The following is a 25,184-nucleotide window of genomic DNA, read 5'->3' as shown; positions in this document are numbered from 1 at the left end:
TCTCTCTCTCTCTCTCTCTCTCTCTCTCTCTCTCTCTCTCTCTCTCTCTCTCTCTCTCTCTCTCTCTCTCTCTCTCTCTCTCTCTCTCTCTCATCAGTATGACTAAGCGGCATGAGCGAGATAAATATATGAGTCTATGTCTTATTTGAGTAAGACTTTGATATGAGCCTCTCTCACGTTTCCCTGCACGGGCTTCTGATGTGCTGGTCTTTACCCGGACGCTGAAGCACCACAGAACCACAGTGCATACAATCCTCCTGTGTCTTCTGGAGCCAAAGAAGCATGTTGGTCGGCTGTCTGTTTCGAGGGTCAGCTTGTAGTCAGTGCATAATTTGAACGCTGAATACCACGGTATCAGCTGAGGAACCAACCGTCAGCCATACTCACGTCCATGCATGGAATTCCCATTTCTTCTTGAACATTTCCTTGAACATTCCAATATGCTGGTTTCAGCCATTCACACAGAGATTAGATCACCCAAAGAGCAAGCATAATAACCTTCGGTCGTACTCACATTTCCTTGCACAGATTTCCGATGCGCTGGTTTTCCGAGGTGCTCCGCTCCTGCGAGAGACTGAGTTCTTCCTGGAATTTGGAATTCTGCTGTTTCAGCGCCTCGAGCTGGAGAATGACACACGGACGGAAAAGAAGGATGAAAGGAGGGAGAGAGACAGAGAGGAGAGAGAGAGAGAGACTTAGACACACAGTAAACAGTAAACAGATAAAGCCGTCTCTTCTTCACGCCTCTCTAACAGTCTTAGTCGCGAACATTAACACGAAGACACACTGCCGAGTTACTCTGCTCCACTGAAACAGCCGTTTCCTCGGTACACAAAGACCAGCACCATTACTCATCATATAAGCTGTCTGCCAAACATACGCACAGTGCCATAAGTGTGCGAGGGATTAAATCACTTCGCCTGGGCGGCAGGTAGCCTAGCGGTTAAGAGTGTTGGGTCAGTAACCGAATGGTCACTGGTTTGAATCCCCAAGCTGGAACAATTGTTCGTTCTGCCCTTGAGCAAGGCAGTTAAACCCCCAAAAAACCACTGCTCCCAGATGTCGATTAAGGCAGTCCCCCGTACCTCTCTGATTCAGAGGAGCCGGGTTAAATGTGGAAGACACATTTCGGTTGAATGCAGGCAGCGAACTAGATATCTCTGTTTCCCTACTTCTAGCATTATTTCGTTTCTTTATTCCCAGCTCATCAGAAAAAGATCATGGCCACTTAAATCCCCATTTGGGAGGAGATGGATCCTCTGAGGCGTTAGAGACCATGCAGAGATGATGATAATGACTGAAAAGATCATGTTCATTTCTAAAGGGACAGCAGCACAGGGGGGGATCAAACCATGAGCGTTCAAATCATGAGTCAAACATTCTTTTTAAGCATTCTGTTTGTTCTTACTCCCACTCCTATTTCTAAACAATATGGCATAAAAATAGCTCATGGGATGCAACATCTTGGTTTCTAGGATTTATATTCAAATGAACTCTTATACTTGTCAAAGCAAACATATCACAGACACATCTTGGCCACCTGACATCCAAAAGGGATGTTAGGTAAACAAGTGGAAACTTCCACCAGAGAAGTGAGGACATGTTGACTAGCAATGAACAACCCCTCTTCTGTTGTTATGCTTCCCCTAGACTAGAGTCCCATTGTGGCAGTGTACAGTATGTGAGTGCGTGTGACCATGTCAATAATTCATTTACTGGACATCAACACGGCTTCGGAATCAATGTTTTTCTTTGCTACAGTACTGCTGCCGGCACGGAATAAAAAAAGTTCCGTAGCACGTAAGTCATGTGCTGGCGTGCTGTCTGTTTGGTTGCGTTTTAACATAAAGTAGATATATTTCTAGTGTATTTTTTTATTTTATTATCTCCAATCATCTGGCTTTACATGTGAGTAACCGATCCATGGCAGATGGAGCGCAATCCTGAATGCAATCTCTTACTGTAAGTCATGTGCTGTGTGTCGTGTTGCATGTTAACATTTTGTCAAAGCTATTATCACCTCTACAGTATCTGTATCTGGTTGACATGTGAGTAACCGATCCAGGATGCTTTAGAGTACAGATCTTCTCGGGTACAAAAAGTTGACCCGGACCCGAATTAGACCCGAAACCGAACGGACCCGACGACAACCAGACCTAGACCCAACCCGGTTGGACCAAAGTCTATGCAGAGCCATGGTCGGGAGCTGTACTCCATGTCCATCAAACAGGACCCGACCCGGACCGGAGAGAAAAGCTTTTTGGACCTGTGAAGACCTCTACCTTAAAGTGAGTCGGTTTACATGACAGAACTCTGAACTAGTCCATGGAGGTGTCACATACTAACAAACGCACACAACACACAGAGAAGAAGATCTCCGTACTCTGTAGCCTGATTTGAAGCAGTCAGATTGAGGATGCTGCTCTGACACTGGGACATTTCACAGCTTGTTTGTGTACGTGACAGATGTTCAACTAGTATCCTCAGAGGATAAGAGCACAGCAATGTTAGACCGGATAATCTAATAACATCTGTCTGAAGACAGACTCCATATCTATAGAATACTAGCATACACACACACACACGCACACACACACACACGCAGACACGCACAGCCGACAGCATACAAACAACCAGACAGCAAACTTAAGCGCTCATCCTCAGTCCCAAAGGCCGCAAACGACCATCTCTTCCTGAAAATACAACCATCTAAATCAGTAACCTCCTGCACTTTCAGATTCAAATCGTCCTCACTCATCCTCCCTCAATTACCACTCAAGAACAAGTCCTCCCCGAACAGCTGGAATACAGCTTGAAATACAGACTCAAAAAGAATCAGCTAAAACATCCCCTGTCCATTTGAAAGATGACACAAACATATAAGAAACCTGATGTGCGAGGAACAAAACAGCTGTGTTTACCTGGTAGTGAGAGTAGATTGTGCCTGGATAGACCCGGCGCAGAGCAGCCACATCCGCTGCTCTACCCTACAGTGTGGTCCCTCTGTCAGAGCTCTCGCTCTCTCCCAGTACTGGTCTCTAGTCTGTCTGTCCCAGTGGCAGAACAGTCCCTATCTTTCCTAATGTCAATACTGTACCCTATCTTTCCCCAGTGTTCTCTCCCAGTAGCACACACACTAACGCAGACTCCCCATCAATAAACCATCAGCTCCCACCCCCTACAGCGCACGGCAGAGAGAAAGAGAGCGAAGGCGTGTGTGTGTGTGTGTTTGTTGCCTGGGTACACGCTCGCTAGCTAGCTCACACACACGTGGTCGCGTGTACTAAAGCGAGGAGCAGCGCCTTCGTTATGTAAATCCCAACAGGTTCCTCCTCCCTCACCCACCCCCACCCTCTGCTGCTCTCTCTCTCTCTGACACACACACACACACACACACACACACACACACACACACACACACACACACACACACACACACACACAGTCACACACGCACTAGGGTTGGGTGGTATCCAGATTTTCATACCGTCATACTGTTTCTGTAACATACCAGGGTATACGGTATTACCGGAAGTGCACACAAGGGCAATATTTATTTCAACTATACAGTACCAGTCAAAAGTTTGGAGACACCTACTCATTCCAGGGTTTTTCTTTATTTTTACTATTTTCTACATTGTAGAACAATAATGAAGACATCAAAACTATGAAATAACACATATGGAATCATGTAGTAACCAAAAAAGTGTTCAACAAATCAAAATATATTTCATATTTGAGATTCTTCAAAGTAGCCACCCTTTGCCTTGATGACAGCTTTGCACACTCTTGGCATTCTCTCAACCAGCTTCATGAGGTAGTCACCTGGAATGAATTTCAATCAACAGGTGTGCCTTGTTAAAAGTTAATTTGTGGAATTTCTTTCCTTGTTAATGCGTTTGAGCCAATAAGTTGTGTTGTGACAAGGTAGGGTTGGTATACAGAAGATAGCTCTATTTGGTAAAAGACCAAGTCCATATTATGGCAAGAACAGCTCAAATAAGCAAAGAGAAATGACTTTAAGACATCATTACTTTAAGACATGAAGGTCAGTCAATCCGGGAACATTTCAAGGACTTTGAACTTTTTTTAAGTGAAGTCGCAAAAACCATCAAGCTCTATGATGAAACTGTCTCTCATGAGGACCACCACAAGAAAGGAAGACCCAGAGTTACCTCTGCTACAGAGGATAAGTTCATTAGAGTTACCAGCCTCAGAAATTGCAGCCCAAATAAATGCTTCACAGAGTTCAAGTAACAGACACATCTCAACTTCAACTGTTCAGAGGAGACTGCGTGAATCAGGCCTTCATGATTGAATTATTGAAAAGAAACCCCTACTAAAGGACACCAATAATAAGAAGAGACTTGCTTGGGCCAAGAAACACAAGCAATGGACATTAGACCGGTGGAAATCTGTCCTTTGGTATGTGTGACGGAGAAGTCCGTCACTGGCCGTGGGCAGCGTTTGGTACACTAACACACACACACTCATCGCGCCTCCCCGCTCCGTTATCAGCTACGTTAACTTGTGTGTCGACCCACATTGTTAACGTAGCTGATAACGGAGCAGGAAGGCACATTACCTTCCTCCTCTCCTGAAGCAACCAGGTTCAGGATAGGTAGTCCGCCGTGACATTTTCTTTTCCTGCCTTGTGACGGACACAGAACCTGAAGGGCTGGAGCTCCAGATACCACCTGGTCACACGAGAATTCCGTTCCTTCATGGTCTGGATCCAGGTCAGGGCTCTGTGGTCCGTGTGCAGGTCAAATTCCCTCCCAAGAGAAGCTTAATTAATTAGTGCTTGGTATGTTCTGATGGGAGGGGCTTCCCCTACAAAAGGAGCCTCTCTTTCAGTTCAAAGGGGGGGACCATTTTGGATTGTGCTGTTGATGGGGTAGCATTGTTTTTAAGCTGTCCCCATAATGTATACTTTGGATGGCAGTACTGTTGTTTTTCTTCCGGATTCACTATGTAAATAAACACCCTTGCACAGAAGTACTTTTGCGGCTCTGCCATCGTTTTAGTTGATAGTTAGGTTTTTCAGTTTAGCCTTCTGGCCTACTCTACGTGACAGTATGATAAGTCCAAATATGAGATTTTTGGTTCCAACCGCATGTGTGGTTCCCACCGTGAAGCTTGGAGGAGGAGGTGTAATGGTGTGAGGGTGCTTTGCTGGTGACACTGTCTGTGATTTATTTTGAATTCAAGGCACACTTAACCAGCATGGCTACCACAGCATTCTGCAGAGATACGCCATCCCATCTGGTTTGCGCCTAGTGGGACTATCATTTGTTTTTCAACAGGACAATTATCCAACACACCTCCAGGCTGTGTAAGGGCTATTTGACCAAGAAAGAGAGTGATGGAGTGTTGTATCAGATGACCTGGCCTCCACAATCACCCGACCTCAACCCAACTGAGAAGGTTTGGGATGAGTTGGACCGCAGAATGAAGGAAAAGCAGCCAACAAGTGCTCAGCATATGTGGGAACTCCTTAAAGACTGTTGGAAAATCATTCCAGGTGAAGCTGGTTGAGAGAATGCCAAGAGTGTGAACACTTTTTTGGTTACTACATGATTGCATATGTGTTATTTCATAGGTTTGATGTCTTCACTATTATTTTACAATGTAGAAAATAGTAAAAATAAAGAAAAACCCTTGAATGAGTAGGTGTCAAAACTTTTGACTGGTCCTGTAGTGGCGCAGCGGTCTAAGGCAGTACATCTCAGTGCTAGAGACGTCACTACAGACCCTGGTTCGATCCTGGGCTGTATCACAAACGGCCGTGATTGGCAGTCCCATAGGGCGGCGCACAATTGGCCCAGCGTCGTCCGGGTTAGGGTTTGGCCGGTGTAGGCCATCATTATAAATAAGAATTTGTTCTTAACTGACTTGCCTAGTTAAATAAATGTTAAATAAAAATAAATATATATTTATTCATTTATTTTAAGCACAAAACTATTTAGGCAACAGGGATCTTGATCCAGGAGGGGATTGAATGTCTCTGCTGTAACCAAGAAGTTTGATCTTGACATCTAGCCACTTAGCTAGCAAGTTAGCAAGCCAAATGCATAGCTGGCTAGAGCCCTGAGCTGGATATAATTGATCTGACACATCTTAGATAGTTAACGTATAGTTATAACACACACCCCGCAGCCCCCACAAGGTGATATTGAAAATCATACCATCGGTATGTCTAAATACCCTGGTATACGGTATATCGCTCAAGCCTACACACACACACACTATCTCTCTCTCCCTTTTTCACTCTCTCTCTTTCTGGCACACACAATATTGCTCACTCACACTCACTCACAGAGGTTCATAATCTCTCACTCACTCACTTAGTCACGGATGCACGCAGACACACACAGAGACACCTCCAATCTCTGCTGGACTCTACTGGTCCCATCTTCATGCTTCGTTCGCTGTCTGTCAGAAAACGCTTCACTCGATCACCCTTCAACGTCCCAAGTTGACTGACTGAAAGGTCAACCGTTGTGATCCATAAAGGTAGCTCTATAGAGCTCTACATGTCTGGCTCTGTTATACCTCTATATTATGTCTATATATTGCCCTGCATAAAGGTAAAAGGTAAAGAGAGGGTTGCCTCCCTCCACTTCCATTAGCAACATCTCTGTTTCTGGAGCACACACAGATTTAGATCAGCCAATCATAAAGTTTCCCTCTCAAAGATCAGCCAATCTAGTGGTTAGAGCGTTGGGCCAGTAACCGAAAGGTTGCTGGATCAAATCCCCAACTGACAAGGTAAAAATCTGTCGTTCTGCCCCTAAGCAAGGCAGTTAACCCACTGTTCCCCGGGTGCCAAAGACGTGGATGTCGATTATGGCAGCCCTCAGCACCTCTCTGATTCAGAGGGGTTGGGTTAAATGCGGAAGACACATTTCAATTGAAGGCATTCGGTTGTACAACTGACTAGGTATCCCCCTTTCCCAATCTTAAAGTTTCCCTCTCAGAGATCAGCCAATCATATAGGTTTCTTTTCAAAGTGATAAAATAGCCATCACTGTATGTTCAGACCAATACTGTTGTTTCATATAACTGACAAGGATATGCAGTATCCTACTAGGACTGTGACAGTGATTGACATGGATATGACATGGATATGCAGTATCCTACTAGGGCTGTGACAGTGATTGACATGGATATGACATGGATATGCAGTACCCTACTAGGGCTGTGACAGTGATTGACATGGATATGACATGGATATGCAGTATCCTACTAGGGCTGTGACAGTGATTGACATGGATATGCAGTATCCTACTAGGGCTGTGACAGTGATTGACATGGATATGACATGGATATGCAGTATCCTACTAGGGCTGTGACAGTGATTGACATGGATATGACATGGATATGCAGTATCCTACTAGGGCTGTGACAGTGATTGACATGGATATGACATGGATATGCAGTATCCTACTAGGGCTGTGACAGTGATTGACATGGATATGACATGGATATGCAGTATCCTACTAGGGCTGTGACAGTGATTGAATAACGTGTAGCTGACAGTTACGGATGAAGCCCATCACGAAAATAAAATAACCATCATAACCGTTTACATAGGCCTACATTCATTTTAGGATTTTTTCTTTTCTTTATTTTAATGTAGATAAACTTGACCTAATGGCGGGAGTGTTTACTAACGTTTATAGGCAATTGTTTTTCTAACTTAGTCTGTGTATTAAATGTTATACATCTCCTCTTCTTTCCAACTGTCCTTTAATGCTCGAGCAGCTAATCTGCTAGATGTGCGGGGGTGTGGAGCGCTAGGCTATGGCACTTAGAGAGTTAACTTAGGGCTATAGGCTATGGCACTTAGAGAGTTAACTTAGGGCTATAGGCTATGGCACTTAGAGAGTTAACTTAGGGCTATAGGCTATGGCACTTAGAGAGTTAACTTAGGGCTATAGGCTATGGCACTTAGAGAGTTAACTTAGGGCTATAGGCTATGGCACTTAGAGAGTTAACTTAGGGCTATAGGCTATGGCACTTAGAGAGTTAACTTAGGGCTATAGGCTATGGCACTTAGAGAGTTAACTTAGAGCTATAGAACCCACCCCCTAACTGCAGATGTTCTTCTTTGATTTTGTTTCATTATCTCGCTGTCATGTTGTGTTCAACCATGTTGGATCTTGTCTAGCCATCTTGTTTCAAGAGGACCACCATGGAAACAAGACCCAGACTTTATTGTGTGTTATCCTCCATGATTTGACTAATTTACACATATGGCTTTTTGATGTTTTATGTGTGCTTGTGGTCGAATTTATAAACTAAACACTTCAGTAAAAAAAGATTAGAGTTCATTTTATACAATGCACATTTCCAGGCCTTTAAAACGTATTAAAAATCTAGGCCTACTTTAGGCATTACTGAAAGTAGGCTATAAGATAATGAATTGGCAAGGAAAGTATGACAGGGACAGCTATGTTATAGTATGAAGATTAAATGTACAATCATTCAAATAGAAACCAATACACGCATCATGTCCATAACCTAGTTATCAGCGACACGTATTATCGAGGGGGAGAGTGTTGGAAAGATTGTTTAAATACTGTGAGGAACTATTATAATTTGAATGGATGAAGAAAAAAAACTTTGTTGATTTACTATGTGAGGTGAAGAAAAAATGACTGAAAAGCACAGCTGGGTACTTTCCTACATTTGACATTTGCGAGAAACCAGCCCAGCCGCGCGCGCTACGTCAGCAACAGGACAGAGAAACCAGACACATGCTCATTGCTCACGTGGAACACGTAAATGATGGTGTGAAATAAACCAGAACTTGTTTCTCACAAGTGTAGCAGGTTGTGAACTCTGCAGACAACATTTCCGCTCTGAGAATGAGAACGGTAAATTACTGTTATTAATACGTGCCTTAACAGAAATGAATGTGACCAAATGACAGAGATACACTGTAAATGGCCTGTTTTACAAATGGTAGGCTACCACATGGGCATTCACAAAAGTGCATTGTAGGTGGAAACTGTATAGCCTAGGCTACTGTTCTACTTAACAGGGATAGGAACAGGCCATTTTTTGGGGTCTTGCTTATGGCGGCATTTCGGCCAGGGCCCGCCGGGCCTGATCAGGGTTGAATAGTCTATAAATTGAGAAAATATTCCTTATCAAATTAGACCATGCCAGATTGAAGAGGATTGGCACCCATTTTACACAACATTTTACGCAACATTAGCTAATTAAAGGAAATGAGAATATTTGCTAATGTCTGACATACGCTGGTGGCTTTGATTGACGGGTGCTTTTACGTGGGTGTGCATGTGTGAGTTTCCTAAAGTTTCCAGAAAGTTTCCTAAAGTAGCATGTCTGGACTCCATCTCTTTAATAAGAATCAAATGCTGTCATGATTTAATATTGTAAAAGGCCTGTTTTCAGTAGGCTACATGATTTCTCTCATTACGGCGTCCTCTCTTTGAGGAACATACGCCACTGCTGTCGAATGACCGCAGCAGCAGGGTTAGTGACGTTATGCAAATATTTCGGGAAAAGTGGGAGAAAACCCATCGGACTTCGTTTGAATGGTTTTGTGCGTCAAAATAGGATCTGTATTAAATGGTTTTATCTGCAGAAAAGCCAACAGACAAGGACAAGGTAGGCTCATATCTTTATTTTGACTCCGTTAATGTTGTGTCAATACGGAAACGTGACAGATCCTCTCCAACCTGGCATTTCTTAATTGAATGATTAATATTTACCCTGAATAATCATATTGTAATACCATGATAACAAGGAAGTGTAATGACTTGTTTCAAATAGGTTTTATTAATAAGCATATCTATGTAAACAAGTGTACAAACAGAATGAATGAGCTCCCCTTTTCTGAATGGTTATATCAGTGACGTGCACACTGGCCTGGCCAATTACCATAACCTTAAATTCCAAGACGTCACAGCCCCAAATCCTACATATGAATGTGTACAAGTAATGTAATGTTCTGGTCAGCCATGCATGGTCAACACACAGCCAAACTGCCGCTGTGACTCACACTAACATGTGCCTGATTACATCACAGCCTGCGGGTGCAGAGGAGAGGGAGGGGAGGAGAGGCAGTAAGAGCATCGCAGCACTTAGAATAGCCTGTGTTAGAATAACATTGACTGTGAGTTTGAGAGAGAGTGGCTAAGCACCCTCCACAAAACTAAAACCACTCCACCAGCATCTCTATTTAAAGTGATTTTCATAACATTTTTATAATCTCATTACATTGTAGCAGATGCTCTTATCCAGAGTGACTTGCAGTACTTAGTGCATATATTTTCATACTGGTCCCCCATGGGAGTTGAACCCACAACCCTGGGGTTGCAAGTACTAAGCTCTACCAACTGAGCTACGGAAGCACCTCATCTGAGCCCTCTTCAAGAAGGACCTGTTTAACTTCTCCTTTTAGCCTCTGCCTGCCTTGCTAGGCATCCCACCCTGCCTGGGTAGTGTTATTGGTAGGAAAAACACTAAGTGTGAGCGATAGGAATTAGGGAGGGTTACTAAGGGTTCATTACTAGATTAGGACAGTAGAACAGTAGGAATGGCTCAGTTCAGATCTAACTGGAAACTACACCCACAGTCACTCACACTCACAAAGCAATTCACTCCACAGATTAAGTGTGTGTGTGCCCCTCTAATCTGTTTCCCTGCAGTCATCAGACTGACCATCTGGAGCATACAGACACAGCTTGCCTGGCTGGGTCACTATGTCCAGAGAGAAGGGGGGGGGGATAGAGCCTAAGGATGACCAAAAAAAGCTACATCGACAGAGAGAGAAAGAGGGGACGGATGAAGAGAGCGATGAGGAAGAGAGCGGTAATACCAGAGATGTCCGAAAAGAGGGCAGTAAAGAGCAACTGCAACAAAGTGGCCAAGGGACTGAGAAAAATATGTAAGAGAGAGAGAGAACAAGAGATGACCAGGAGTATTTTATGCAAGACTGGGTCTATGTGGTGACCAGTACTCATACGTCCATGCTGTAATACTCAAGTGAATATGAAGTACAAGACCCTTGGGCTATGCACACAGACACACATACGCGTGGCCCTACACACACACACACACACACACACACACACACACACACACACACACACACACACACACACACACACACACACACACACACACACACACACACACACACACACACACACAAACAGCTTACATAAGCACACGTATGACCACATTAAAGCCCGCTTTGCATCAGCGACATGACAAGCTGACTTTTCACCTGAGCCCTGTCCCCTTTTCCTCACCTGAGCCTCCAGCGCTGTCTTCTCATTGGTCAGCTGCTCCACGGAGTGGGTGGTCCTCTCTGACGACTCAGCAGCCTGGGGGAGGGGACATGTTTCGTAAACATATCAAAATTCTAGAATTTATTTTGATCGATAACTAACTTTTGATTAAAACTATCATTTTACATCTAAAAGATGTCTAAATCCACAAGAACGACTTTTCAAAAATGTTATGAAAATTGAATGAAATAATGTGTCGATGTTAATTAATTAAGCATTTTGGTACGTTAACTTATTTAATTACGTAAACATTACATGAAAGAGACGCCTCGCTGCATTTTAAAGCCACACGGGTAAAAGTTAGTGACGTTCGTGTGTGTGTGTGTGTGTGTGTGTGTGTGTGTGTGTGTGTGTGTGTGTGTGTGTGTGTGTGTGTGTGTGTGTGAGTCATATATTCATGTTGTTCATCGTTAAGCTATAGCTTCAGCCTCAGAGATGTAGCTCGGGTTCAGCGGGCCTGGATGAAAGAACATACTGTGACCTTTGCGTGTCGCAGCTGCTGTTTTCATGCATACGTCGCGCTACAAACATTGCATACACACGTTTCTTTACCTGTCCACACACATGCACACACACACACACACACACACACACACACACACACACACACACACACACACACACACACACACACACACACACACACACACACACACACACACACACACACACACACACACACCTGCGTCAGTCTATCCTGAAGCTCTTCCTCTGTGCGTTGGTTCTCTTTTCTCTGTGCCTCCCTCTCTTTTCCCGCCTGCTCCACTCTCTTCTCCAGCTCTGCAACAAAAGCCGTAGAGATAGTTTCACTTTTCATAATGAATCTTTACCAGCACCTCTCATAGGGCCGGTTTCCCGAACCCAGATTAAGCCTACTCCTTCATTCAAAATAACTTTCAGTGGAAAGTTTCTATTGTATGTCTGTTTACCATGCATGGTTTGCGCCATCGTCTTGTTGTCTTTCTCTGCAGCGTCCAGTTTCTGTCTCTGAAACGGTCAACAAACAAACAATTTCACAACAAACGTCACTAGAGAGCAATAACATTCTTTCTCCATGAGCTACACAGGGAAGGATAATGATTCTCGTCATCATGACTGTGTGTGAGTGTGTCTGTCTCTGTGTGTGTGTGTGTGTGTGTGTGTGTGTGTGTGTGTGTGTGTGTCTGTCTGTGTGTGTGTGTGTGTGTGTGTGTGTGTGTGTGTGTGTGTGTGTGTCTGTCTCTGTGTGTGTGTGTGTGTGTGTGTGTGTGTGTGTGTCTGTCTCTGTGTGTGTGTGTGTGTGTGTGTCTGTCTCTGTGTGTGTGTGTGTGTGTGTGTGTGTGTGTGTGTGTGTGTGTGTGTGTGTGTGTGTGTGTGTGTGCATGTGTCTCACCAGGCTGGTTAGCTGCTGTTCCAGGGAGATTTTGTCCTCCTTCACAGAGCGAAGCTGTTCCTGCCTGTTGTCCAGCTCCACACTAATTTCACTGATCTGGAAAGGGGAAGACAGATGGGAGACATTGTAATGTCAAAAGGGATGCAAAACCAGAGGACTGTAAATGCAAAGACTATGGGTATGACCGGGCTGGAACAAATGCCTGCACAGATAGGCTGGAACCAAAGCCGGGCTGCAATCTAAAGCCTGGACAATCAGCAGGCCAATACTGAAGTCTCCCATCACTGGCAGAGGGTTTAAGGGGATGTTTTTTTAACCAGTACTATAATACCCCCTACCTTCTTCTCCTGGGACTGGGCCCGGGCCTTGAGGTCGCTGAGCTCCTCTGGTGACAGCGACACAGCACCCTCTGTCTGCTGGGAGGACCGTAGTCTCAACTGCAGCTCCACCACCTCTCTCTCCAGCTCCATGATCCTAGACCGCTCAGACACTGTGGCCACCTGGGGAGGGAAGAGAGGAGGGAGAATAAAATTGGGGAATGAAGGGGGGAGAGAGTGGAGAGAGGGCCAGCCCTAGCCCCTCCAGCTTCTTTGATGTAGGACTGGGCAATACAGACAAAAATACATATCGAAATGAATCCAATCTAATTTATTTACAATATGAAAAACAGTATCAAGGCAATGTAAGAGTGTGCAGTTGAGACTCAGGCATTAGTGCAGCAGCATGCGAACAGCGTTTTGTTCCAGAGGGTTTGGGGCTTGCAGGAGAAACGTTGTGGAATGCTGTGGCCAGACGATTGTGGACATCGATATCGCAAAATAACTACACAATATATCACGCACAGCCATATCGCGATTAATGACTAATCCACACTACATATCGCCCAACCCTACAGTGTCCAGAACGTAAAATACCGTTAGATCCAGAAGTATTACCCGATGATGTCGGATATATGATGCCTATGATGGTATTACCCTAGTGTCCTCTAAGTCCCTCTGCAGTTTGTCAGCTTTGGTCTTTTCAAACAGAAGGCTCTGCTCAAGCTCCTTAATGTGGGCATGCTCCAGTTTGGTCTGCGTCTGTTAGTCAGAGAGAGGAAGAGGAGGAAGAGGAGAACACACCAACACCAGCATCACATGCCAGCTCCATGCCACACACAAGGATAGCAAACGATGATGTCATAGCAGAGACCAGAAAGTAGGAAGTGCAAATGAGAGCCAAATGTTTTATTCCAGTGGGTTCTATTCTATTCCAATGATTCTATTAAGCCAAATCCTCAATGACCAGACCCATATAAAGAGACATATAGGGAATACGGTGCCATTTGAGACCGCCTAAATATTATAAAAGGACTCTAACCCTCTAAAGTTCACCTCTATGAGACTGAGCCCCACCCAAACTACCTCTGTTTGGGTCTTTGGTTGGTTGAGTCACAGAAGTACAGAGTTTTGCTAACTTGCCTCCATGGTGGCTCCAAGAGTTACATGAAGATAATGTTCTAATCATTCTAAGCATTTGTCTGGCAACTTGGATTCATTGAGTTTGCCAAACTCTGTCTAATGTATTTATGGATCTGCCTGGATCTATTTTAAGGACCGCTCCATCTGGTGGATTCGGTTGTCTTCCCTTTGGTTCCCAGTGCTCGAACACTTTCTTGACAAGATCTTGCAATCAGTGACATCATCGCTTTATCCTTCTTTCTCTTCTGTAAGCGCCAGAGGGAGGTAGAGAGAGAGAGAGAGAGAGACAGATGAAGGCTTTGTGACATCACCCTCTTCATGAGCAAGGGGAAGAGAGGGTGCGGAGGCGAGAAACAAGATGAAAGGATGTGAGAAGTGAAAAGGCGTGCCAAGAAGAGATGAGAGAGCTCTTAATAAGAAGGCGATGGATGTGGAAAAAATGAAGTAATAACAAGAAAGTAAAAATCGAATCAAATTTGATTGGTTGCGTAGACATATTTTTTGCAGATGTTATCGCGGGTGTAGCGAAATGCTTATTTTCCTAGCTCCAACAGTGCAGTAATACCAAACAATAAACGAAAATCAAAACAATTTAAAGAAAGGAATTGAATATTACAATGAGAAATTTCAGCATAGCCGCGGGAAGTAAGGGTTTCGAGGGTGCTGCAGCACCCCCTGATATATATATATATATATATATATATATATATATATACATACACAGTACATGACCAAAAGTATGTGGACGCCTGCTCTTCGAACATTCCAATTCGGCGTTCCAATTCATCCCAAAGGTGTTCGATGGGGTTGAGGTCAGGGCTCTGTGCAGGCCTGTGAAGTTCTCCCACACCAATCTCAACAAACCATTTCTGTATGAACCTCGCTTTGTGCACGGGGGCATTTTCATGCTGAAACAGGAAAGGGCCTTCCACAAACTGTTGCCACAAAGTTGGAAGCACAGAATTGTCTAGAATGTCATTGTATGCTGTAGCATTAAGATTTCCCTTCACTGGAACTAAGAGGCCTAGCCAAACCATGAAAAACAGCCCCAGACCATTATTCCTCTTCCACCAAGCTTTACAGTTGGCACTATGCCTTGGGGCAGGTAGCATCTCCTGGCATCTGCCAAACCCAGATTCGTCCGTCAGACTGCCAGATGGTGAAGCGTGATTCATCACTCCAGAGAACGCGTTTCCACTGCTCCAGAGTCCAAATGCTGACATTGCTTCCAGAGGCAGTTTGAAACTCGGTAGTGAGTGTTGCAACCGAGGACAGGCAATTATTTACGCGCTACTGTCCCATTCTGTGAGCTTGTGTGGCCTACCACTTCGCAGCTGAGATGTTGTTGCTCCTAGATGTTTCCACTTCACAATAACAGCACTTACAGTTGACCCGGGCAGCTCTAGCAGGGCAGAGATTTGATGAACTGACTTGTTGGAAAGGTGGCATCCAGGTTGAAAGTCACTGAGCTCTTCAGTAAGGGCATTCTACTGCCAATGTTTGTCTATGGAGATTACATGGCTGTGTGCTCGATTTATTACACCTGTCAGCATTCGGCTGAAATAGCCGAATCCACTAATTTGAAGGGGTGTCCACATACTTTTCTATAAATAGTGTATATATACTATATACATATATATTTACATCTTTTATTTTACAAAATTAGTGAACTGGGCCTTTATTACTCCTGTATGAGCGGACAGAAATAGTCGTCAGCAGCATGGGGAGAAAAGATTCTCTCAGCGGCAATGAATGTCAGAGTCCAGAATATAAATATAGATGTATATGATGGTGTGTATAGACATTATGGACAGTATATGAATAGAAAAGGTGTGTACAGCAGTAGTTATATAGGATGAGCCTTGACTAGAATACAGAATATACAGTGCTTTCAGAAAGTATTCACACCCCTTGACTTTTTCCACATTTTGTTGTGTTACAGCCTGAATTTAAAATGGATTAAATTGAGATTTTGTTTCACTGGCCTACATACAATACCCCATAGTGTCAAGGTGGAATTATGTTTTTTCTTTTCTTTTTTACAAATTAATACAAATTAAATGCTGAAATATCTTGAGTCAATAAGTATTCAACACCTTTGTTATGGCAAGCTTAAATCATTTCAGGAATACACATTTGCTTAACAAGTCACATAATAAGTTGCATAGACTCACTCTGTGTGCAATAATAGTGTTTAACATGTTTTTTGAATGACTACCTCATCTCTGTACCCCACACATACAGTTATCTGTAAGGTCCCTCAGTCAAGCAGTGAATTTCAAATACAGATTCAACCACAAAGACCAGTGAGGTTTCCCAATGCTTCGCATAGAAGGGCACCTATTGGTAGATGAGTAAAAAAGAAAAGCAGACATTGAATATCCCTTTGAGCATGGTGAAGATATTAATTACACTTTGGATGGCGTATCAATACAACCAGTCACTACAAAGATAAAGGCGTCCTTCCTAACTCAGTAGCCCGGAGATGGATCAACAACATTGTAGTTACTCCACAATACTAACCTAATTGACAGAGTGAAAAGAAGCAAGCATATATGCATCCTTTTTGCAACAAGGCACTAAAGTAATAAATACTGCACCAAATGTGGCAAAGCAATTCACTTTTTGTCTTGAATACAACGTCTTATGTTTGGGTCAAATCTAATACAACACAATACAACACATTACTGAGTACCACTCTCCATATTTTCAAGCATAGTGGCGCCTGCATCATGTTATCCGCATGCTTGGGGAGTTTTTCAGGATAAAAAGGAAGTGGAATGGACCAAGCACAGGCAAAATCCTAGAGGAAAACCTGGTTCAGTCTGCTTTCAACCAGACACTGGGAGATGAATTCACCTTTCAGCAGGACAATAACCTAAAACACAAGGCCAAATCTACACTGGAGTTGCTTACTGAGAAGACAGTAAATGTTCCTGAGCGGCAAAGTTACAGCTTTGAATTAAATCTGCTTGATAATCTATGGCAAGACCTGAAAATGGTTGTCTAGCAATGATCAACATCCAATTTGACAGAGCTTGAAGAATTTTGAAAATAATAATGGGCAAATGTTGCACAATCCAGGTGTGGAAATCTCTTAAGAGACTTACCCAGAAAGATTACAGCTGTAATCGCTGCCAAAGGTGATTCTAACATATATTGATTGACTCAGGGGGTTGAATACTTATCTAATCAAGATATATTAGTGTTTTAGTTTTCATGATTTTTATTCCAAATCTTAGAATGTGTCTTCCACTTCGACATTACAGGGTATTTTGTGTAGATCGTTGACAAAAAATGACAATTAAATCCCTTTTAATCCCACTTTACAACAACAACATTGGCATACGAAGTGGGTAGGCATACGAAGTGGCATACAAAGTGGGTAAAACAGTATGTAAACATTATTCAAGTGACCAGTGTTGAATAACTATGTACATAGGGCAGCAGTCTCTAAGGTGCAGGGTTGAGTACCAGTTGGCTAGTAACAGTGATTAAAGTTCAGGGTAGGGTACTGGGCTAGTAACAGTGGCTAAAGTTCAGGGTAGGGTACTGGGCTAGTAACAGTGGCTAAAGTTCAGGGTAGGGTACTGGGCTAGTAACAGTGGCTAAAGTTCAGGGTAGGGTACGGGGCTAGTAACAGTGGCTAAAGTTCAGGGTAGGGTGCTGGGCTAGTAACAGTGACTAAAGTTCAGGGTAGGGTACTGGGCTAGTAACAGTGACTAAAGTTCAGGGTAGGGTAATGGGCTAGTAACAGTGGCTAAAGTTCAGGGTAGGGTACTGGGCGGAGGAAAGTGGCTGAAGAAATAATAATTGAGCAAATGAAATAGCAAAAGAAAACAAATGAATGAACTCATGAATGAGTGAATTGATGAGAGCTGAGAAATGAAAGACATTAAAGAAATAGATGATCAGATGAATAATTGAATTGAATGAATGATTGAACGAAAGAAAGAAAGAATGTGTGGATAACTAAAAGAATATCATCAGGCCCACTGTGAATACTTTTATTAATACAGCAGCAAAAGCCACAATCAAAAGCAGAGTTTTGTGAGGACAAAGAACTCACCACCATGCCAACATGTACACTGTAGTGGGTAGAGAATAAGGGTAAAAAAAGAAGCACATCCCCAAACTGCTGGAGCTACTGAACCAGAACGTTATCAAATTTATCAAGTAGCTATATTGAGGAGAGACTATGAAAAAGATTTTCAGCTAACCAATCGGATGAGAGTGAGAGAGCTTCAGGTAACCAATCAGATGAGTGAGAGAACTTGAGCTAACCAATGAGAGATGACGAGAGAGCCCTGGTCAACTGGTGAAACTATATTTTATACTGATGGATTCTGGGTTCTGACTCCTAAACTTGGAATAGTGTTAATTATCAGGTATCCTATTGAAATATTGAGTGCTATGGTCCTGAGAGGGTCTAGACCAGAAGTTAATGATAATCTGTATATGGTGGAGGCAATTAAGCTTGGAATGTACTGAGTGCAGGGAAGACGATCACATGTTGGCAGGCACTGATAAGGGTGGAGAGCTGTGGATTAGTGAGGAAAGGGGTTGAGGTCAGGTTACATTAAGGGAGAAGGAACAGTTTATTGCCGTATCACTTAACTTCCTGCCTAGCAATAAAGATGTAATGTTTAGAGAGAAGGAGGAGACTCCACCCACATTGGGCTTTATATACTACCACTGGTGGAAATATGTCCTTGTCTTATGCAGCTGTATTGACCCAATGGGTGAATAAACTTGGTTGAAGCTTTACTAATCGTCCTTGATGTTAATAGGTTCATTTATAACCTAACAATACACACCCAGCATTGTACTCTGAGTGTACAAAGGGTGTGGCATAGAACAAAACGTTGAGTCATGATAGTACAGAGGAGGGAATGATGTACATGACAGACCAAATGAAGTAGCTGATATGAAGGAATTCTGCATCAGTGTTTCATTCGGGGTTGAAATACGAAAGGTGTAACAACGGTGTATGTAACACCATCACATCAGCTCTACGTGGTATTTCACTATCTCAAATAACACTGTCTGGGTTCTGTTAGCAGGTGTGTGTGTGTGTTGTGTGTGTGTGTGTGTGTGTGTGTGTGTGTGTGTGTGTGTGTGTGTGTGTGTGTGTGTGTGTGTGTGTGTGTGTGTGTGTGTGTGTGTGTGTGTGTGAGAGAGAGAGAATCAGAGTACTGGGTCATTTGTTTACCTCTAGGTCACCTTTAGTGATGCAAGCTTCCTCCACAGTGAACTGCAGGTCTTCCACTTTCCTGTCAGACAGGTAGAAAGAGTCATCCTCTTCTCTCCTCCAACATCCCAGGCTCTATCCCATACCAGGCATCTAAAAACAGCAATGCTTTCCAAACGATGCACTTCGAAATACTAACATAGAGAACAATATTGACCTAACCAACCCATAAAACCCCTCCATCGACTACAATTCTCATTTACCCTCCCTCCCTCACACACGCACACATACACACACACACACACACACCCACCTCTTCTCTTCCTCCAGTTGGTTCAGCAGCTCCACCTTGTCTCTGTCTGCTGTCTCCACCAGTTCACGCAGTTGATCTAGCTTAGCCTCCATCTCCATAACATACTAACACACACACACACACACACACACACACACACACACACACACACACACACACACACACACACACACGGTTTGCTATAGGTCAACAACATAAAGCATGTGTGGGAGATGGATATTCCACGTGTATTGTATTTTTCTCTGTGTGTGTGTGTGTGTGTGTGTGTGTGTGTGTGTGTGTGTGTGTGTGTGTGTGTGTGTTGTCTGTGCTCTCTCCCCTCACCTGCCCCTGAACCTTCGTGAGCAGTGACAGTTCCTGCTGCACCTCCCCAGCATGGCTGGTTGCCTTGGCAACCTCCCCACGTTCCATGTCCCTCTCGGCCAATAGCTGCTCGATGTGCTGCTGCTTCTCCTTCAGGGCTTCCTGTAGCGCTGTAGTGCCAGAGATCTTACGAGCATACCGCGACGAGGTCTCGGTCAGCTAGGGGGGAAGAGATAGAGAGGACACATTCAGATAAGACGGACACAAGTGGAGAGAAGAGAGAGCAGGGAGAAGATAAAGGACGCTGTGTGTGTGTGTGTGTGTGTGTGTGTGTGTGTGTGTGTGTGCGTGCGTGCGTGCGTGCGTGTGCGTGCGTGTGTATTTTCAGTAGCGTGTTCGTGTGTGTCTTACCAGGCCAGCGCGGCTGGGTTTCCCACTAACAGAGGAGGTGACAGAGCTCAGGGAGCTCAAGGAGGAGCCGCTAGGACTCCTCTTCATGGTGGAGCGTCTCCGTGAGGAGGACTTGGCTTTAGCCAGGGTGCTGGGGAAGCCGATACGACTCACCTTGTGGACCGGCGCAAACAGGCCGTACCGCGGCAGGCACTGGAAGTACCTGGAGGCATTTGAAAGAGATATCAGAGGATGTCAAAAATCCAGAACACACCTGAATCACATGAGAAGGACAGATTCTTAACACGTATCATTTTTAAGACTTTCTCGATACAGGTCAAACTTTCAAACCACTGAATTTCGAATATTTAGAGAAGGACATGTTTTTAATCGTTATCGTTGTTTTTAAAATACTTTTTCTACAGGTACAGCTTTAACCACTGATAATAAACCTGTGTGTCACATATCTAACCTGGATCCAGCCACGGCTCCATCATTCTTCCCCAGTGGTTCGTCCAGCTCCACTCCACACCACTCCCCCTTGGCAAACTCTGTCTCCCCCATGAACCTCACCACCCCCGACTTATTACCTCCCACCTGGAGAGAGAGCGAGAAAGACGGAGAGACAGATAGAGAGGGAGGTGGTAGAGAAGGAACAAGAGCTGTGAGCTAACACACACACACACACACACACACAAACACACACACATACACACTCACCAGCACGCGGTCTCCCAGTCTCAATTCTCTTCTGGTCTTCTTGGCTGAGTCTGTCTCAGAGAGGTTGGACACTGACCCACTGCCCGTCATGGTTCTGCTCAGCGGTGTCTTGGTGCTGTTACCAGTGGTATTAGCAGCCCCAGCAGCAGCAGCGGTAGGGGAGTTTGCCCCTGTCTCGCCAGGGTTAGGCTGCCCACAGTTGGCCTCCATCTCTGGCATAGCCGTCTTGGTCAGCTTGGAGGGGCGTGTGAATATTCCTCTGCCGTCCTCGCACTGGAAGTACTGGACCCCCGCCACCGACCCGTCATTCTTTCCGATGGCCTCATCCAGGACGATGCCGGCCCACTGGCCTGGGGCAAACTGCGTGCCCCCCAGGAAGTGGACATATCCTGGCTTGTTGCCGTTGACCCACACCTTCTCCCCCACCTGGTAGTCTATTTCTCCATCCTGGGTGGGAGACTTCTCAGGAGGAACAGGCTTTGGAGCAGCTGGAAAAACAATCATCATCATCAGCAGCAACAACACACACACACACACACACACACACACACACACACACACACACACACACACACACACACACACACACACACACACACACACACACACACACAATGAGCCCTGCGGCTGATTCTTACTAGAGGAAGGGGAGGTGCGTGTGGGTAATCCAGTTGGCCTGCTTATCTTGCTGGGAGGCTTGATTCCACTGGGCTTGCCTGTGCTCATGGTCCCTGCTTGGTCCTGAAGAGGCTATGGTCTACTGGAGCAGAAGCTGGGGCTGGCCTCTTGTCAGGATGGGGGGGCTAGGCCTTCCTGCCCCACCACCTACTTTGTTCTGCCCCCCCTTGAGGCCGAGGCCTGAGAGACACGAGACACAGAATAGTTCTTAATAGATTTCATTTGTATTTCATTAAGTTCACAAAAATGACATGTGATTCATTATGAAGTAGTATAGGGTTAGGGAGAGAAGAGAAAGAGAAAGAGAAAGAGAGAGAGAGAGAGAGAGAGAGAGAGAGAGACAGACAGACAGACAGACAGACAGACAGACAGGGTGAGAGGGTGAGAGAGGTGAGAGAGAGAAAGAGAGAGAACAAGAGACAGACAGAAAAGGGGAAGAGAGAGAGGAACAAAATGGCCTCTAGCCAGGAAGCAGCATAGTTTCAGGCCAAATATACAGTTGACAGGAAGTCAAGACATTCCAGACCCACCAAGAAACACTTCACACTTACAGTGTACACACACACAGCAAACAGCATCATTATAACTCCATTATAATTCAAGACTGGTGCTTGTTTCTGGACAGGCCTGACTAGTGACTAAGAGCTCCAGAATGACATGACTAAATGGTCATAAACTGAGCAGAGAAGAACAGCCCTCCTCTATGTAGAGATGTCTCCCGCCCCATCCCTCATCCAGTCAGGATGTAGCTGGGAAACATTGGCTACTTGTTCCTTGTCTTCCCTATGGGCGGGGACACACTATAGGAACTGTGTGAATTTCTGGAAGCAGCTCAACACGAGTTTGACCATCGTCACATCCAGTGATGTAGAGGTTTTAGAAAAATGGTGGGTAAACTCATCGCCGTTCGCGATGAACCAAGTAACAGTCCTTATACTTTCTAGGCCTTTTCCCGCAAGAGGTAGGTGAACCCTCGCGAAAGTAAAAAAAGGTGCATCAACTTTTATTATCAAGTTATCCATCCATCGTCTAATGAACAGCACTCATTTGGTGCCAGAACACTCATCACACATCAGCTATGACTGTGGCGGGTGTGTGACTGTGTGTGAAGAGGGTGTGAAAGGAGTGACGGTGCACTTAATGGGGCCGCATTATTAACAAATTATTACCCAGCCAGTATTACATGGCCATGGATGGTAGAATAACGGAACAGCGGAAGACTCTAGCTGAATATTATCACAAAGTCTAGGTCTACCGAGTCTTTTGAACTCAATTCAATTCATTTCTAAATTCAAGTCCCATTATCAAAATGCAGGTTGAACAACAAGGCCAGTCTGGTCTGGAGCCAGCCAGGTGAAAAAGAAGGCCTTGCCAGATGCGTGGTGACGTACCCAGGGACGCTCCTCCCCCTCGGGGTGTCAGACCAAAACAATGCGAGCATGATGCTGTCTGGCTGCTATTAACTCTCTGTAAAACGACTCTTTCCAGATCGTAATCAACGTATTATAACACATTAATATAGAAACGAAGCCAAGTGAACTGTTACTTTTCAGCGAATCTCGCCGATGACCATAAATAGTATAGGTGGCTAAGTCAAATAGATAGACCGGTTCAAGTAATGACTGAGGATTAAGGAATGGTTGCTATTATTGCTAGTCAAATATCTAGCTAGCTGACTAAAGCATCAGTTACAGGACAGCTTTACTGAGGAGAAATGCAGCTTGCCTTTGCTGGGCTTTACACGAGTCAGTCTCTCCAAGTAGGTGGATTTCTCCACATCCCTGGCTTCCATAATACGATTAGTAAACCAGTCTTCATGGCTGGAAGCTATCAAGCTATATGGCTCTTGACTGATATGGCAGAAAGGCTACTTCTAATAGTTTTCTATTAGCTGGTTAGAACAGGGGAGTAATGACAGATCCTGGTCTAAGTGTGACGCTTGCTTGTCTAGCTGACACACCTAGGGCAAGCTCTGGCGAAATCAAGTAAACTGACTCGCAGCAACTTGATTGAACAGTTTAGCTTTATTGAAAGCACGTGATATGTTCTCGTCCACTTATGCATTGCATTAGAGAATAAGAACGAAATTAGAGATAATAACCAGCTAGCTACCTAGTTTCTGTTTTGGACCAGTGGCTGTAATTCCCGAAGCCTTCCTTCCCTGCTGTCCCTCCCTGTCGGAATTTCAGATAGTGACTAGCTATCTAGGCAGCTTTCCCTTGCATAAAAAGAAAAACAATTGGGGATATGAGTGGTATATATAAAACAAATATTGCTTACCTGAAGTGTAGTCGATAAATCACTGTTTTGATCGAAGCGATTAAAATAACTGCAACAGTACGCCCGTTAATTCCCAATCACGGCCCAGCACACTGATGTGTAATAAGAACGGCCTAGCATTGTGAACATAGCGGCATTAAGGCCAGGTGATCATACGGCTATTTTCCAGAATAAAAGTCCCCCTGAAAATGTTTTACTTATTAACTGCAGTTACTGATTTAAAATCACTAACAATATTGTTTGAACGCCCACTCCAGTAGAAATGCACTTTTTCGAGTAGAAAGACGATGGCCAGGCCTACTCATGTTGCCCAATGATTTAAGTAAATAAGTCATTGTTTTAGTCAAAGTAAACCAATGATATATTTGGGCTTTTAGTGATATATCCAAACTGCCCACTTCCTGCAAATCCGTGTGAATGCAGTGTCTTTTCCTATGATATGAAATATACACATTCTTTTCAGTTTACCTTTCGTTTCAGGGCTGGGTTTTATTTTAATATTACCACCCACCAGCATGGAATTATTTATTAATCAGAAATAGTTGCAAAGTTATTCATATTTCTGAGCCAAACAGCCTTGTGTCCACTTGTCTGCCTGAGCCATGGAGCAAATACAAATTGGGGGGGGGGAAATTATCATAATACATAGGATAATGTGTCAATTTTCACTTATTTTTTAGCTAGTCTGTAAAAATATGTATGTATACAGTGCACTCACTTTTTCCACATTTTGTTACGTTACAGCCTTATTCTAAAGTTGATTCAATTGTTTATTTCATCAATCTACATACAATACCAAATAATGACAAATCAAAAACAGGTTTTACAGAAATTACAGCTTTGAGACTTCTTGGGTATGACGCTACAAGCTTGGCACACCTGTATTTGGGGAGATTCTCCCATTCTTCTCTGCAGGTCCTCTCACGCTCTGTCAGGTTGGATGGGGAGCATCGCTGCACAGCTATTTTCAGGTCTCTCCAGAGATGTTTGATCGGGTTCAAGGCTGGAACACTCAAGGACATTAAGAAACTTGTCCCAAAGCCACTCCTGCTTTGTCTTGGCTGTGCTTAGGGTCGTTGTCCTGTTGGAAGGTGAACCTTCGCCCCAGTCTGAGGTCCTGAGCACTCTGGAGCACGTTTTCATCGAG

At 44.2% G+C, this 25,184-nt stretch overlaps 1 protein-coding gene across 2 annotated transcripts in view; it reads right to left on the bottom strand.

Moving 5' to 3' along the window:
* LOC106561138 (CAP-Gly domain-containing linker protein 1) overlaps window positions 1-24,227 on the bottom strand; it is a 34,873-nt gene extending 10,646 nt beyond the window's left edge. The window contains exons 1-15 of one of the 2 annotated variants that reach the window (XM_045688934.1): window positions 24,038-24,227; window positions 21,718-21,937; window positions 21,080-21,567; window positions 20,832-20,956; window positions 20,381-20,582; window positions 19,991-20,188; window positions 19,667-19,770; window positions 19,375-19,435; window positions 13,677-13,781; window positions 13,041-13,202; window positions 12,703-12,798; window positions 12,260-12,317; window positions 12,013-12,110; window positions 11,292-11,366; window positions 515-621 (exon numbers count right to left, since the gene is read on the bottom strand). In XM_045688934.1, coding sequence (XP_045544890.1) covers window positions 515-621; window positions 11,292-11,366; window positions 12,013-12,110; window positions 12,260-12,317; window positions 12,703-12,798; window positions 13,041-13,202; window positions 13,677-13,781; window positions 19,375-19,435; window positions 19,667-19,770; window positions 19,991-20,188; window positions 20,381-20,582; window positions 20,832-20,956; window positions 21,080-21,567; window positions 21,718-21,805 — 1,967 coding nt within the window. In that variant the 5' untranslated portion in view covers window positions 21,806-21,937; window positions 24,038-24,227. The remainder of the gene's footprint in view (window positions 1-514; window positions 622-11,291; window positions 11,367-12,012; window positions 12,111-12,259; window positions 12,318-12,702; window positions 12,799-13,040; window positions 13,203-13,676; window positions 13,782-19,374; window positions 19,436-19,666; window positions 19,771-19,990; window positions 20,189-20,380; window positions 20,583-20,831; window positions 20,957-21,079; window positions 21,568-21,717; window positions 21,938-24,037) is intronic. The other variant, XM_045688938.1, reaches the window with a different exon arrangement.
* Window positions 24,228-25,184: the final 957 nt, after the last annotated feature.

This window comes from Salmo salar, chromosome ssa01 (genome assembly GCF_905237065.1).
Source record: "Salmo salar chromosome ssa01, Ssal_v3.1, whole genome shotgun sequence".
Lineage (NCBI taxonomy): Eukaryota > Metazoa > Chordata > Actinopteri > Salmoniformes > Salmonidae > Salmo > Salmo salar.
This window is presented reverse-complemented; position numbering and strand designations above follow the sequence as displayed.